Genomic DNA, 16631 nt, shown 5'->3' on the forward strand with positions numbered 1-16631 from the left:
AATAATAGAAAAGTGTAATGAGTCACATTAAAGTATCGCAGAAATATTCCACTCCAAAATCAGTGATTTGCCCATTAAAAAAATTTTACAAATCCAAAAATTCATTCCAAAAGGTTTATCGAGGTGACAGAGCAAGAAAAACAAAAAACAGGAAGATTCTGCAATAATAAAATCAATAAAAATACCCTTTTATATCGTCGAGAGAAATACGAACCCAACTCGACCTGAACGTAAGCGCGATAACAATTCGGAGACGAGCTGTTGATGGTGGACTTAAATCTTTTAAAGCTGTGAGAAAGCCTTTTGTTTTCACCGAAAACAATCTGGAGAAATTAATTTTAACTCATGACCACATCAACTGGACCGTTAGTAAATAAAGAAACGTACTCTTTTTGGACGGTTCCAAATTCAATTTAAGGACAACGATGGTTTTCCGTCGTGTTCACAAACCAGCCAAAAAGACACTAATTCAACGGTAACTTAATTGTGTGGAGATGTTTCACAGGGCATGGACTGAGACCTATTTACCAAATAGGTGTTACAATGATATTTTGCAGAATATAATGCTGCCACACACTAAGGATCCGTTGCCTATGCAATAGATATTTCAACAAGTCAATGAACCAAAGCACACGTCCAATACGGTTAAGACCTAGTTTCAAGAAAACCGGATTGAGGTTTCTACAGCCCCACACTTCAACCCCAAAGAAAAATTATATGAAATTGTTGATCGACGAATTGTAATTACTAATTACAAAAATAAAAACGATGTTTGATCACATTAAATTGGCTTGGGAAAGTATCCCAAACATCATAATAAACAATTTAATTGACTCTTTTCTACCAAATACTAGCAATATTTTAGTAAGACTAAAAAAATAGTGTAGTCTTTAAAAGTTGCTTTTGTTTTGACCAGTCTAATATTAAACTCAAATATACAATAATTGAATTCTAAATTTGTTTTTTAATTATTTAATAATCGAGGCAAATAAAGTTACTTTTGTTTTGGCCAACACTGCATCTCCAAATAAACTTTTAATAAAACATTTTTCCAGCTTTTCAGCTGAAATTTATTTAACATTTGGAAGTAATTACTTCAATGGTCGCATTCACAAAGCTAGTGGCTACATAGTCAAGGGATTCTGATTGGCTAAATCCAACTACAAAAGTAGTTGACATTAGTTAGTGCACACTGGTTTTGAAGTTTCACAATCAGCTGCTCCGTAAGGACAAAAGAATTCAAAATGAAATTAATATTTCGGTAATTAAATGGAAATATAAATCAATCATATTATATCTTCTGTTTGATTTTATTCAATTTAAAAAGAAAAAAAAACTATTTAAAGCTCTGAAACGCAAATTTTTCTTATTTTATATTTTTGTATTTGTCATTAGTATGACAATTCCGGATTGACTAGCTTTTTAGTGCAATTTTGCATTCACAAAGCTAGTTGAATTTTGACTACATAGTCACTAGCTTTATGAATGCGCCCAATGCTTATTCATACACATAGAGTTTTTTGAAAATTATCATAATTCATATGATTCAAGCGCTTTACGAGAAACATAATTTTAATTAAAACAAAAATCCTAATTGTTATCTGATTATTACTTGTTGAACAAGCATTTGATCCGTTTTCATCGATAAATAAACTTCAATCATATAAAAAAAAACAGAAAAATAAATTTAAATCTTTATTGGCCCGAACATTCTGACCCCACGCCGTTACTATTAAAAAAACGATTTCGCATTTACCTAATTCGGAAAGTTAAAGGCCATTAAACAAAATTCCACAATCAATTCCCATCAATAACAATAATTGTCGACCTGACACAATAATATTCTTCAATTTGCATGTGTTTAATTTAACTTCTTACCACCCCTAACTGCTGGGGGTGTGTCTGGCCGAGGTGAAGAAGTCTGAGGTTTGCCTGCGATACTTAACAAAAATAAATTGACAGAAACAAAAAATGTTTTTTGATGAATTCTTATTTATTTAAGGATTTAAATTCGTTTCTTTTTTAAATTATCTTTTAAATTTATGATCCGATTTATATCTTTGGTTTTTTTTTTTTTGACATTAAAATTTTGTTTTCTTTTTGACATACATTTTGGTGAAATTGAGATAAGGATATTTTTGTAGGTTATTTCTTTTGAATATCGTCGGTTCGTCCACGTTTAAGCGATAATATGGGGATATAATACTCTCATCATCAACAACAAAGTTCCTAGGTAGTTTTCTTTTAATAAAGCGAGTAACGGGTGATTCCAATTTTATAGAGATTATCACACGAGGGCATCTTGAGGCCTTGTGCCTGTGCCAACTGTGCACGGCTGCCAAAACTTCTAGCTCGAGCCATCATTGATTCGCCTAGTCGAGAGGCACATATTTTTTGTTTTTTAAAAGAAAAATTGAGAGAGAGACAAAAAAGAGAAGAACAGAGAGAGAGAGAGTGTAAGTAAGTTATTTGTGTCATTGGATTACATCAATAAAAATCAAATTAGAAATTATCGTGGTCACAATAACACAACACTTACGGTAGCTCCTCTCGCGAAAGCAGTTCTGTTTCATAGTGTAAATGAAATCTTCCTCCACTGAATTCTCTAGGCGCCCTAGCGAGCCTTGGTAATCACTTTGGAAATTCTCTCGCACATAATACGGAACGTTTAGATGCTGGGTTTCCCGTCTCACTGGGTATTTTCTGGAAAATTTTGGAAACGGAAGTCATGTCAGTCAATGTATGTTCTACAAATTTGTGTGGATGTTTTTTTTTTTTTTTTTTTATTGAGAAAATAAATGCATTTTAATTGTGAAACCTACGTGGACTGAGAAAGGCTATAGACCGGATCCGAGGTGAAGAAGGACGATAGCATCGAAATTAGAATGAGTATGAGGATGAGACCGAAGGCCAAGCTTGGTTGAGGACTGGTTTCCCGATGGGCATGACCACCATTGGCTGCCCCACCGCCACCAGCACGTCGTCTGTTTGCGGGAAAATTCCCAAAGAACATATTGAATAGTTCCTCAGCGGATATGTCTCCCTCCCGTTCGAACGCATTCTCGAATGTTCTATGATGGTTGTGATGCGCATAGTACTGTTGGAAGCTACTCTGGCTATTCACACCATTGATCGTTGCCTTTGAGCCCAACATATCGTACTCTTTGCGTTTCTGGGGATCTGTTAGTGTGGCCACAGCATTGCCAACAATCTTAAAAGCCTCTACAGCTCCGGGGGCACGATTCTTGTCAGGGTGCAGTTGTAGGGCCAGACGTTTGTAGGCCTTTTTGACAGCTGAATCGGTTGCGTCCTTCGTTACACCAAGAACTTCATAGAAATTCTTACAGTTCTTGATTTTCTTCACAAGATCTTTTTGCTCGCTTGAATAGTCGTTTTCGTTGTGGAATTCGTTCTCGCTGCGTTTTCTTTGGCGGGTAGTATTTTCTTGTTTCGATCTCGGACTATCTTCAGCATTGGACGACGAATTCTGATAGCTTGATATGATGGTACTAATGAGATCTTCGGCCTCTTTGGATGGATAGAGATTCTGAGCTTTTCGTAAAAATTTGAGTGCTTTCTCATAATTGCCGGCATTGATTTCTCTCAGGGCAATATCAATGCATCTATTCGATTCATCACGATTGCCATCTAATCCAGCAGCTTGGATGAAGTTTAAACAAAATTAAACAACAGTTAAATGAAATTTTGATATAATATTCCCGAAATGGGCTTTTAGCATATAAAAAATACTTGAAAGATTATGAAGAAGTTTGTTTTTAAATGAATTAGAAGGTAAATGTCGGTAAGTGTGTTTAGTTTTTAATTTTGTTTTTAAAATCGAATTTGATATGCGCCTAGTTTTTAGTAATAGCTTGTGTGATATTGAGGTGTTTTATAGTTTTAAATGACATGCAAAATCATACCAAATCAAACGTATTCGTAACTAAAATCCTAGCAAATAATTTAAATTAATATTTGTTTACATAAATTATTTTCAAAACTTTTTGTTTTTTGAAATCAATACATTTATAGATGCATACTGTTAATTACGGTAGACAACTTTTGGTTTTAAAATTATGTTTGGATAAGAGTAAGGGTGCCAAAAACGTGTTGCCCAACGGTGATTCCAATTACATCTTTGCAAATAAAATTTATTTAATTTCCAATTTCAAGTCGCTCAAGTAAATAATGTTTTCTCTATGAGAAATGAGATTACGTAACAAAGAAAATGCTAGTTCTTCTATCATACCTTTTCAACTTATTTTTGTTTGTTTGTTGTGAATATACACACAATATATAAAATGATAGTGTAACCACAAACCACCCTCGAACAGTGTGCATTAAAAAAGGAGACTTTTCAACAAAACAAAAAAGTGAAAGACCATCCAACCAACCCACCCTCTTTCGACGTGTCTTTTATCTATTTACTTATTTTTTTTCTTTTTTAATTTAATTTATTTGCAAATGTATATATTTAATTAAATTAACAAACCAAGTCAACTTCTCTTCCAAGTTAAAAAGAATAACACAAGAAAAACAACATCTGCACAGGTGAATGCCATTCTCAATATTTTCCTTCTTTTTTATCCCAGTGAAACATTTCTCTCAACACCTCTCCCCTTAACACACATACATCACCTAACAAAAATATATCATACATCAACCAACCATAAAAATAAAAGAAAGAAAAAAACACTTTTGTCCCCCTAGTACGGTTGGTGCATCATTCATCCTCCCAGAACCCAGACTAGCAAGAAGCCACAATTCCAGCATTAGAAACAGAAACAGCAATCATCATCATCATCAAACTAAACTCCTAAGTTAAATCTCAACCTGGAATTTGGAGATGAGAGGAGAGAGGAAGAAAATAATATATACAACGCAATTCCCCACCCGCACCATGACGAACGAATGTAGGAACGAACCAAAACCAACAAACCAACATGAGCATCACCAGCAGCAGAAGCAGCAGCCGTCAGCAATTGCGATGTTTTTCTGGTAGCTGGTGCTCTACTGGGACAATAAAAAACCTCTGCCCCAAAAGCAGTGTAGTTAGAATGCTAAAAAAGAAAAATACCCTTGATTTTTGTTAGAAAATTCCCACTCCGATTATAATATTCTTGAACATTTTTGTTTCTGATAATTAAATTAAATCAACAGCTGCGATATTTTTCTAACTGTGATAAAAAAGTTAATTTAATAACATTTGCATATAATGTAAATTCAGCGCATGTTGATTATTTTTAATTGACTAAAAAGAACACTAAACTTAAAAATCCGACTTTCAAACTCAACGTGTTTTCAAATTATAAAATGACGTTTGTTCAACATCTTTTTGGGATTACTAAAAGGCTTATTATAAGACTGAGAAAGTCATTCTATGGAGCGATTCATATCGTGGTTTCAGTTTGGTAACGAGGACATTTGACACCTGTCACATCCAGGTGTCATTTAAAGTGTCATAACTTTAAGTGCACTTTTGACATTTACGATGATAAATTTCTTAATAAAAAAATGATTCGTCTTATCTACGTTTCGCGCATTACGGGATGATTATGGCCATCATAATCAAACCGACTAAGCAACCAATGCGAATTTTTTGGCGGGCGAACAATGACCATGACTTGAATGAAATGTGTATCCACAAAAAGGGGGCAAGAAGGACCTATCTAACATGACTTTTTTGCCTTCAAAGGAATCGCATGCTGAGAAACTTTCCAAAGAGACCATTTGAATGGGATTGATTTTTACACTTAATGCAAAAGTCCACACATCTTGTTGAAAATAAGTTGTATTAAAAGCCTTGCACATGAGAGCGAACAACGAATGGACGAACAAACGTGATTTTACACATTTCAAAAAGTCAATTTCAAACAAAAACACAAATAAATTATAAGAAACCAATTGGCACTAATGTTAGGATAATAAAAATTGCATTTAGTTCGCTAAAACAAGACAATTTTGTAAAAACAATTTTGTAGCAACGAATTGCAGTGTGACTGTGTGAGTGTGGTTGCCACGAACTGTCAAACTTTATTCGCGTTCCACGAATGGAAATAAAGCTCATGTGAAAGAAAAGTCAAAATATGCGAACATCCACAGTTCGCAGTTCGTAGCTCATGTGCAAGATACTTTAATTAGCTTCGAAACCTGAAAGTGAATGACCCTATACTTTCAAGATAGATTACATATTGACCTACCTCAAATTTGTTTTTCTTTTTTTCCATCAAGTGAGAAAAAATTATGAAATGTGAAAATAAGGTGACTCATTTTGACAGATATTTTCGTTTTCTTAAGCAATGTAAACACAAGATTGGTCAGCAGATTTTATACTTTCACGGCCAAAAGTTTGGGAATAAAATTTGTAGGATTCTCTTTCGTAATAATTACATAAATTCAGAGTAAAGAATTCCCAAATAATTTGACATCTGTATAGAAAAATCTTAGCATTTTATTCTCCAGCTCAGAGAAATAGTATTTTATAACTTGAAATTTTATTAGAAAATTTGTATTATAAGCTGTCAAAACCGTATGAAATATATTAATAAAAATTGGCCAGTTTATATTTCTAAGTTCTCAGAGGTTTCCGTATTTTTAGAAATCTGACAGCACAAAAGATTGTTGTATCGCAAAATTCAAATAGTAATTCATTGAGTATATAATTTCATTCTTGTGCTTTATCAATCCTTCTGAAAAAATTGGCCAAATGTAAAAAAAAAATAAAGTAGGTGGCGCAACAGTCCGTGGAGAACCAGGGCCTAGTGACTTACAACTCTCAACCATTCCTGTGTGCGAGTAATTGCAGGATGGAGGAGACTAATCCACACCAACAGGACAGCGGAATACAGGAAGACCGAGGATCACGTGGAGCGCACAAGTGGAAAGTGACCTCACCCAACTTGGAGCGCGAAACTGGAGACATATAGCTAGGGAACGAGCTAGATGGAGAAGTTTGTTGGGTGGGGCCCTAGTTCACACAGGACTGTAGCGCCACCTACTTTTTCTACTTTTTATTACATTTGGCCAATTTTTTCAGAAGGATTGATAAAGCACAAGAATAAAATATACAGTTAATATGCCGATTCCGAACGGCTTCTAGAGAAAGCACTTTTTCATGACAAGAATTACTCTTGGAGAATTTGTCAATTCCTCGCAAGATGCAGTACCAGTGAATAAAAACTTTAGGTGACACAGGCAGGGAATGTACACAAAATTAAATTTCATAAACGTTGTCCACATTGAACATTCTTGAGTTAATCGTTTTGACATTTCATCGTACTCCCACAGTTTGATGTCTCTTTTTTAATATACTAGTGGGAAAGAGATACAATTAGGTGCTGTAATAATGTATGTCTATCCTTTGTAAACGAGCCCAAAGAAAAGTATTTGATAACATTAAATCCCAATTGGGAATTTTACAATAAGCTGTCAAAATCGATCGAAAAGATAAAATTTACATGGCAACTCGAAGCTCGATTTGTTCAAAGTTCAATCATTTATCTCAATACAATTTAATTTTAAATTGTCTGCCACATTTTATTTTTTTTGGAATGGGAAGATAGAAAAACTATAAAAGTTCAAAATGAGTCGTTTTAAAATAATCTAATAGGTGTTTTCTTTTTTAGGTCAGAGAAGACCTTGAACTGTCAAAATAAACGTTTTTTTTGTCAATGAAGTATTTAATAACATGGGGTATTTTCACAAACGTCAAAAATCTGCGTTAGGATAATCCTGTTTCTGCTTTGTAGCAGAACGCGTGCACGAACGAAATTTTACACCGAGAGATTTTTTTTAATAAACAAGATGTCAAAGGCAAATATTGTTTCAAATTTCTTAATTTAAAAGAACACCGTCCTCTATAATGAACTTTTTCCAGATTTGAATTCTTTTCCAATGATTGTTCTTTCGATTAGAAGCTAAATTCAAAGCAGCAGCTCCTTTCTTCCAATACAACTACATTTTTCCACTTTATATTTTGCTTTTAACTTCTGTGCTTCTGCAGTCAAACAAATATGACTGCACAACCTACGCAACGCTGATGTCATTTATGATGTTTGTGCAAATATCCTCTCCAATTCATCTGCGTTTGTTCGATAACAAATCTGAATTTATGAACATGTCTAACAGTTGTCAAAATCGCCCGAAAGAAGTATATGAATAAATTTGTATCATTTTATCTCGCTCCCACTCGTTTTTTCTTAAAAACTTCCTCATTTTTCTGTCTCTTTTTAGTATCAAGAGATAATAAGAAAGAATCTATAAATCGTTTAAAGCGGCTATAAAAGATTCCGGCTTGAAAACATTCCTAGCTATATTTTTGTCTACCTTGTAAACGAGATAAAAGAGAAGTGTTCGATACCCTAAATTTCATTAGACAATTTTTACAATAAGCTGTCAAAATCGATTAACAAATTTTTAACTTAACATTTTATCTCGTTTTCCTTCATACAAAATTTCTGCCTCATTTTCCTGTCTCTTTTTAACACATTAGGTGGTTATGCAAAGAAAAAACTATGAAACGTCAAATTGCGTAACATCAAAGAAGTCTAATATGAACACCGGTAAAAGATTTGGCTCAACTTTCCATTACCGCAGCACGAATTTCGACTCGCGGTTTTTTTTATTCGATAGATATGTGCAAATAAATAATAACTATAGCAATTTTAGAGCGAGGAAACATTTATTTCTATTTTTATTTAATTTTTAAAGTTCACTTTTTTCCATACAAAACACTCAAAAATGGTTTATTTTGACATTTCTTCCCTGTTCTTTGTTCAGTGTTGCCATACTTGTTTTTTTTTTTTTGGTAATTTCTTTTATTTTAGTGCTCAAATGGAAAAGTACTTTGCATATACCCAAACTCGCACCCACCCCAAATCCTATAGTGACCCCAAGCAGGGGGGTTGCATACCTAGCTGTTAGTACGCCGTGCTATCAATTAAAAAAAACTTGTTTTAGGCTCAAAAAATGCAATACAAAAAAAGTAGGGTTAAGTCCGAAAAAGAAAATATTTTTTTTTTATGACTTAAAGTTGTTTCCTCGCCCTAATATTTAAAACATGTTCTATTGAGACTCCTACCTAACTGTAAAAAAAAATCAGAAGGAAATTCGTGCTGCGGTAATGGAAAGTCGCCCCAAAGATTTCATATAAAGCCGAACAAATTTCACCAATAAGAAAAGGTATCAAATTGCCTCGGTCTATGAACACTGTTTTCGCTGGTGTCGATTCGGTTTAAAAAAAAGTGAGGTTAGGACACAATGTTATTTATGGCCCCAACAAAGGTCGTTAATATTGATTTTTCAAACAAATCTCATTTCCCTAGGATTTCCCCCAATTTTCCACCTCCAATTCGAATTCAAAATAATGAATGAACAACAATTACCAACTAGCAGCACTTAATTTTGATTACCAACTTTTATAATTCAATAAATTAAGAAAAATCCTTACGTTGCCCGATCATTGGAATTTCACGGACCACTTGGTCCCCCATTTTTCGAGGATTTTATGTTTTTTGTTTGGATTAAAGGTTGAGTTTTATTTATTATTCAACAAAAGAAAAAGAATTCCCCTTTTATTTTGTTTGTTTAATTTACAAGACTGAAACTTAATTAGGTATAAAATTTTACTTACTCGCCATAGTTTTATGTTTATTTTAAACTTTTGTTTATTATTTCGTAATTTGAATAAGAGGACTGAAACTGAGACTGAGAGAGGGTAGCTGCTATGTACTTTGGAAAAAGTTTCTCCGATTTTTCTTTTGCTTATTGAATTTTCTCCAAACAGAGTGAACAGAAAAAAGATTTTTAGTGCACACTTGAGACACGACTTTTGATAAATTGGGAAAAACACGACATTAAGATGGAAAAACACAATAAATTGACGTTCAATTGAAAATTATGAACTTTTGAAAGATTTTTACAGGATTTATGTTTAAAAACTAATTTACACTACATTTGAGTTTGAAGAAATAAATTAACTTTATTGCTTTCGGTTGAGTTGAGTTTTGATGAGAATGAGACTGGAAAAAATTTTATGATAGCTCGTTGGTCGGCGACCGCGGCGAATATGATGGGTAAAAGTAAAACAACAAAATAAAGAGCGAGTACACACGATTATTTGCAATGGAATTTGACGAGAATGAGAAAATGGGAAGACTTTTGTGGATTGTGGATGATGTAAGGCTTTGCTTAGATGGTTGTAGATGTTATGGTGTGTACACATGCCTTAGACTTCACATCTGATATGTTTTTAAAAGCATTGCATCTTAGTAAAATTTGGTTTAAAAGCGGATTTGTGGATAAACAAGGTGGAATAATAATGGTATAAGGATAACCCACAGTGAATAAACAATCAATAAGAGTGTACTGCGTGTTTCGTATATTTTCTTTTGAACACTCATCCCATCAATCTCGCATTATTTTTCTGTCACGTGTTTTTGACACTTTTTTCTCATTACTTGTTCTCATTCACAAAATCAAAGTGTGAAAATAATAAAAGAAAACTGCACTTATTGTATAAAAGTAAAATGTCATTTTAAAGGATAAATAATTTATTACATACTGCAGCAATGATTATTGACATTATATATACGGATAATAGTTCCAATTAAGAAATGTTAAAAGTTGTGTTAGTGTTTTATGAGGATGCTTTGAAAATGTCCAAGCTAAAGTAAAAAAGGAATTGGATTAAAATCTAAATAGAAAATAGTTCTGACTTCGGATCCTTTACTTTCTTTTCAAAATTATGTAAGGATGAATAAAGAAACTTTTGACCTACTTTTGTCATTCACTGAAAATGACATTAAGAAAAAAATACAATTTTGAGAGACGTAATATCAATAGCAGAAAGTTGGCTGTCACTTTCAGATATTTATCCACAAGTTTCCAAAGCGTAAAACTAACAAACTATACTCTCTCAACCATTTCTCTTTTTTACTCTGTTCATGTAGTGCGGTGGGCGGGGATCGTACAAAACAGGATACATTTCTAAATTAATTCACTTATAAGCTCCTTGTTCCACTTGAAACTGTCCGGCGGCATATTTTTTGTTTACTCGGAAACACTAGAAACAATAAAAAAGCAACGCAAGAAAAATAAACGTCGAAAACCATCCAAGACAATCCTGAATCCACAACTCTGTGGGTTGAGACTATTTAAAGTATTTCTATTACACATACTTTCTCTTTTGTACTTATTTGCGTCTTTCTAAAAACGTCTGAGTGTAATAACACACTAGTCCACTGAATTTGGTAAATAAAAAAGGCTGAGCCACGTATAGTGACAGTTCGTTACAGAATACGATGAATTTGGAGATTCCGATTAATTTTAAGTGATTTTTCTAAAAAAAGATCAAATTGACTTTTGATTCTTTATATAGCCGTCTCATAGGATTCTTTAATGTTTACAGAGTGTAAAGGTTTCTAAAATAAGAGATCTTATTTGATGTACAAAATTATTTCGTGAGAGATATCAATTAATATTAATTTTATTGTAATGAAGAATGAAGAAGGAATGGGTGGTGCAAAATAGTATCGTCAACTCCTAGTATTGGCCGCTGGATAGCCGAAAGGTGAAGTAACGACGAACGTTGGATCCATCGGATCCAGATATGTGTTACCTGAGTTATCTTTTCAGGAAATAGGAGCAAAAGACCAGATATCGCTCTGAAGAAACTGCTCTAACGATCTCAGTCATGTGCGTTGATAACCCCCCTCCCCAGCAAACGAAAAACGTACAACGTCAGAGGGAAACTTACGCAAAGAGTTTTAAGATTTCGGGAAGTAAGCGAAAGAGTGACGACAATCCGCCCTTATCTGCGCGCACACCCCGACGGAAGAGAAGGAACACAATACTAAAAAAGAATTCTACGATCTCCTCGCCAAAACATATGAGCGATGTCCCAAAAACGATGTTAAAATTTTCCTTTGAGATTTTAACTCCAAATTGGTAAAGAAGGCATATTTGGTAGGTCAATCGGAAGACATAGCCTACACGACATCTCATCTGGAAACGAACTCAGGCTTATCGACTTCCTCGCCGAGAAAAACATGATGTTGAGTAGCACCAGAATTCCCCACCCAGATATCCACAAAGTTACTTGGCGGTCCCCCGATGATCGAACATGCAACCAAATCGATCATGTTGCTATTGACGGAATACACTCCTCTAGCATACTTGGCGTTCGTACGTTCAGATCAGCCAACATAGATTCCGGACACTACCTAGTCGGTGCTAAGTTGCACGTACGAATATCCATGGAAGCTTTTAGATTCAACGTTAAACGACTGCAGCGGGAGGATACCGCCAATGCCTTTGCCGACCGATCATCCCCAGAGCCTGCGAAAACTCCCAAAACGGACGAGATGTGCTCAGAGACCCACTGGCAGCTTTGCAAAAATCCATCAGGAATGCTGCAGAAGATGTGCTAGGTTTCTCACAATCACCACCAAGGAACCCCTGGATTGACTCTGAATGTGCTCACGCAAACAAGGCCAAAACGGAGGCATACAGATTGTAGCAGTAAAGAAGGACACGACCTTCCCCCCAGCTCTACGTCGACAAGAGAAGGGATGAGAACCGCTTGCTCAGAAGAAAGAAAAAAGCCCATGAGCAGCGTGAAGTCGAGGAGATCCAGGGATGTTTTAACAGGAAACAGGTGCGGAGCTTTTATAAAAGAGTCAAAAAGAAAACAACGGGATTCACAAGCTGCCCTGGAGCCTGCAAAGATAAGGAGGGAATACCGTAGTCGAGACACAGACAATGCTTTAAATCTGGAGGAATCATTTCAATCAGCTGCTTAATGGTGATAAAGTCAACGATTCCGCCAGTGAGCAGCCACTAGATGTAGAGTTCCACCCACCCGACCAGAGTGAGATCAAACTAGACATCACCAGGTTGAAGTCGAACAAAGAGGCCGGTGATGGCGGTCTGCAGGCGGAGCTTTTAAAGTACGCTGGAGCAGATCTGGTAAGGAGCATGCAATAGCTAGTTACTAAAATTTGGTCGGAAGAAAGCATGCCCGACGAGTGGAACTTAAGCACCATCTGACCAATCCATAAAAAAGGTCACCACCTTCTCTGCGCCTACAGAGGCATTAGCGTTTTAAAAACATCGCGTACAAGATCTTGTCCAGTGAATTATGTGAATGCCTGAAGCCATTTCCTGACAGGCTTCAGGCCTGGAAAATCTACCATCGACAAAATTTTCACTCTACGCCAAATTCTTGAAAAGACCCAAGAACATAACATCGAAACACACCATCTTTTCATCGATTTTAAAGCAGCTTATGACAGTGTTGACAGAAACGAACTATACAGTGCCATGTTGAGTTTTGGTATCCCTACCAAACTGATACGACTTATCAGGATGAAAATGGACTCGTTGCTGCGTCAAAATTGGAAGAGACTCGACCGAAACCATCCAAAGCACCAGATGACTTCGACAAAGCTATGTACTGTCATGTAGCAGCTTCAATATTGTTTTTGAAAGAATGGTGCGCAACCCCAACGCCAATACAAGTGGCACCATCTTTTAAAAATCCACACAATATCTTGGATATGCAGATGACATCGACATTATGGGAAGAACCAAACGAGCAGTGACGGGTGCTTTCTCTAATGTCGAGTCTGAGGCGAAGAAAATGGGTCTTGACATTAAGGAGGACAGAACGAAGTATTTACTGTCGTCAAATAGAGTCGATTCACACCGTACTTGGTCAAAAAGTGACAATTGACAGGTATTAAACGAATTTGTTTATCTGGGCACTGCTGTTAATTCTGCAAATGACATCAGCGCGGAGATCAAAATGCAGAATTGTTCTTGCTAATCGCTGTTTCTTTGGCCTAACTAATCATTTGAGGAACAGGGCCATATCGCGAAGTACCAAAAATACATTGTACAAAACTTTAATCATCCCAGTCATACTGTTAGGTGCATAAACATGGACCCTCTATTCATTGTTGAGATTTTAAGATCATATTAATGTAGAATTTTCAACATAAAGATAATTTTGTGATTTTAAGGCCCCAATAAGCCAGGATACAAGGAGAAGATTGCTATTGATCAACTACCTTAAAGCTGTGTTTGTTGAAACTTCAAGACCTAAGGTCTAATTTATTGGAGTTACAATATTTTGTATATACGTGGCACTGAAGTCAGCCACCAACCTATAATCTAAAGGCTTTCATGTATTGTACTTTGAACACATTCACATAACTTCATTTTCTGAATTTAATAAATTATATCCTTCTTCTTTCATTAACCTTCAAAGTAAAACCACGCGCCTTTTATTCCTCTGCTCTTATAGGTTATGGGCCCCTCCAGTCAAAATTAATTTATAAATTTGATTTTCTTTTCTTTAAATAATAATTCTGCTCTTATAGAATTAAAATAATGGCAAAGATCGAAAATGGACTTTCCTTTGAAAAGCTGCTGGGACGGCAGAACTACTCGAACTGGCGAATTGCAGTGCAGGCGTATCTCGATCTGGATAATCTCTGGTGCGGAGTCATTGAGTACGACACAGATGAGAATGGTGAGCCTAAAGTTCCAGTTCAAGAAGATAAGGATAGACGGGCGAGAAGCAAAATAACTTTGGCAATCGATTCAGTGTGCTACATCCATACCCAAAGTGCCAAGACAGCAAAAGAAATGTGGCAAAAGCTAGCAGATGCCTACGAAGACAATGGTCTGACGCGTCGTGTAGGTTTACTGCGTAAGCTGATAACCACTTCACTGTCGAACTGCGGTTCTATGGAGCGCTACGTCAAGGAAATTATCTCCACCTCTCAGTCACTAAACGGAATTGGCTTTCCAATTGATGAGGAATGGATTGGAACGCTCTTATTAGCTGGCTTATCTGATGACTACCGACCGATGATAATGGCGCTGGAAAATTCCGGCACAAAGATCACTGGAGATGTTATAAAGACAAAGCTTCTACAGGAGATGCGACCAGGTGAAGAAGATTCTGCATTTTTTGCGGGTAAATACCATAAGCGTCAAACAAGCAACACGGAGCAGCGAAAAGGCCCAAAATGTCGCAGATGTCACAATTTTGGCCACATTGCCAAGAAGTGCCAAACAAAACCTGTGCATTCGAACGACGATGGTAGGAAATTGCATCATGCATTCGGTGCTGCGCTCTCTACAGTTGGACTTGGAATCAGCAATGATTGGTATTTTGATTCAGGCGCAACATCTCACATGACCTACTGTCAGGATTTACTGAAAAATCCCAAAGAAGCAACAGGTACAGTCATTGCAGCAAATAAAGGGGTAATGCACGTCAAAACTACTGGAAATCTTACGTTGAAAGCTGGAAAAAGCGCAGACGATGTAATTGAAATCAATGACGTTCAGTTTATCCCAGATCTAAGCACCAACTTGTTGTCCGTAAGCCGCATCGTGAAACGAGGTCACACGGTTGTCTTTCAAAACAGGGGCGTTCAAGTGATTAATCGAAATCAAGAGGTAATTGCAACCGGATCACATTACAATGATTTGTTTAGGTTAGATACCGCGACCCCGAGCAAAGCGCTGGCGTGTGGAGCAACTGCTACTCGCGAGCTTTGGCACAGGCGAATGGGCCATCTGAATCACAACAGTCTCAACCAGTTAAAAGGAGGTTTGGCAACAGGAATCAACTTTACAAACCAATCCGAAACAGATTGTAAAATGTGTCCCATTGGAAAACAAATTAGACTCCCATTTAGTAAACAAGGTAAGAGAGCTACTGATTTTCTAGAACTCGTCCATTCCGACATTTGTGGTCCGATGGAGCAGGAGTCTCTCGGAGGTAGCCGATATTTTTTATCTTTCGTTGACGACTACTCGCGAAAGAAATTTGTTTTCTTTCTTAAATCGAAATCAGAACACGAAGTATGTCGATGCTTCTTAGAGTTCGTAAATTTCGCAGAAAATCAAAGTGGTAAGAGGTTAAAGAAGCTCCGTACCGACAACGGAAAAGAATACTTGAACTCGAAGATGCGTCAAATTATAAAAAACAAGGGAATTCATCACCAGACAACGAACGTTCATACACCAGAGCAGAATGGGCTCGCCGAAAGAGATAATCGATCGATTGTTGAGAAGGCCAGATGTATGCTAGCCGATGCCAACATGTCAAAGGTATTTTGGGCGGAAGCCGTGGCGTATTCGGTTTACCTATTGAATCGTTCACCGTCCAAAGGTACTGGCATGACACCTGAAGAGTCATGGACTGGAGTGAAACCCGATTTGTCACACATAAAAGTATTCGGAACGACAGTTATGACACACATTCCGAAGATAAGTCGAAAAAAGTGGGATCCAAAGGCACATGAATGCATACTTACTGGATTTGATGAAAATACCAAAGGCTATCGTCTGTATGACCCGGTGAAAAATTTAATTTTCAAGAGCCGCAACGTTACATTCATCGACGAAAACAGTGGTGCAGGTGAATCTTCACAAAAATCTCGAATGCCGGTGGTACGTAGCGAAAGAAGTACATCAAGTGAACCACGATATGTTGAATTAGAACTATTCAACGAAAATGATACAAATGCCAACGAAGAATGTATCAAACCAACGGATTCACCAGCGTATATATATGATTCATCCGATGCAGCAGATGACAGCAACGAATCAAA

General features: G+C 36.3%; 2 protein-coding genes across 2 annotated transcripts in view; both read right to left on the reverse strand.

Moving 5' to 3' along the window:
* Positions 1-10065, reverse strand: part of LOC129949235 (GTPase-GDP dissociation stimulator vimar) — a 28070-nt gene extending 18005 nt beyond the window's left edge. Inside the window, exon 1 of the mRNA XM_056060562.1 lies at positions 9632-10065. Coding sequence (XP_055916537.1) covers positions 9632-9638 — 7 coding nt within the window. The 5' untranslated portion in view covers positions 9639-10065. The remainder of the gene's footprint in view (positions 1-9631) is intronic.
* On the reverse strand, positions 1975-9600 carry LOC129949236 (dnaJ homolog subfamily B member 12). Its single transcript, XM_056060563.1, has 4 exons — positions 9449-9600; positions 2823-3660; positions 2540-2703; positions 1975-2372 (listed from the first exon to the last, which is right to left on the reverse strand). Exons 1-4 carry the CDS (start codon positions 9489-9491, stop codon positions 2245-2247), a joined length of 1173 nt encoding a protein of 390 aa, XP_055916538.1. The 5' UTR covers positions 9492-9600; the 3' UTR covers positions 1975-2244.
* Positions 10066-16631: the final 6566 nt, after the last annotated feature.

Source organism: Eupeodes corollae, chromosome 3 (genome assembly GCF_945859685.1).
Source record: "Eupeodes corollae chromosome 3, idEupCoro1.1, whole genome shotgun sequence".
Classification (NCBI taxonomy): domain Eukaryota; kingdom Metazoa; phylum Arthropoda; class Insecta; order Diptera; family Syrphidae; genus Eupeodes; species Eupeodes corollae.

Bases quoted from the DNA above. Each gene is read 5' to 3' on its own strand.
- LOC129949236 (XM_056060563.1), bottom strand. From the start codon at position 9,491: ATGGGGGACCAAGTGGTCCGTGAAATTCCAATGATCGGGCAAC. The intron at 3,661-9,448 runs GTAAGGATTTTT...ACTTCATCCAAG, and splicing joins AATTCCAATGATCGGGCAAC to CTGCTGGATTAGATGGCAAT. The intron at 2,373-2,539 runs GTAAGTGTTGTG...CCTCTCGACTAG, and splicing joins CTTTCGCGAGAGGAGCTACC to GCGAATCAATGATGGCTCGA.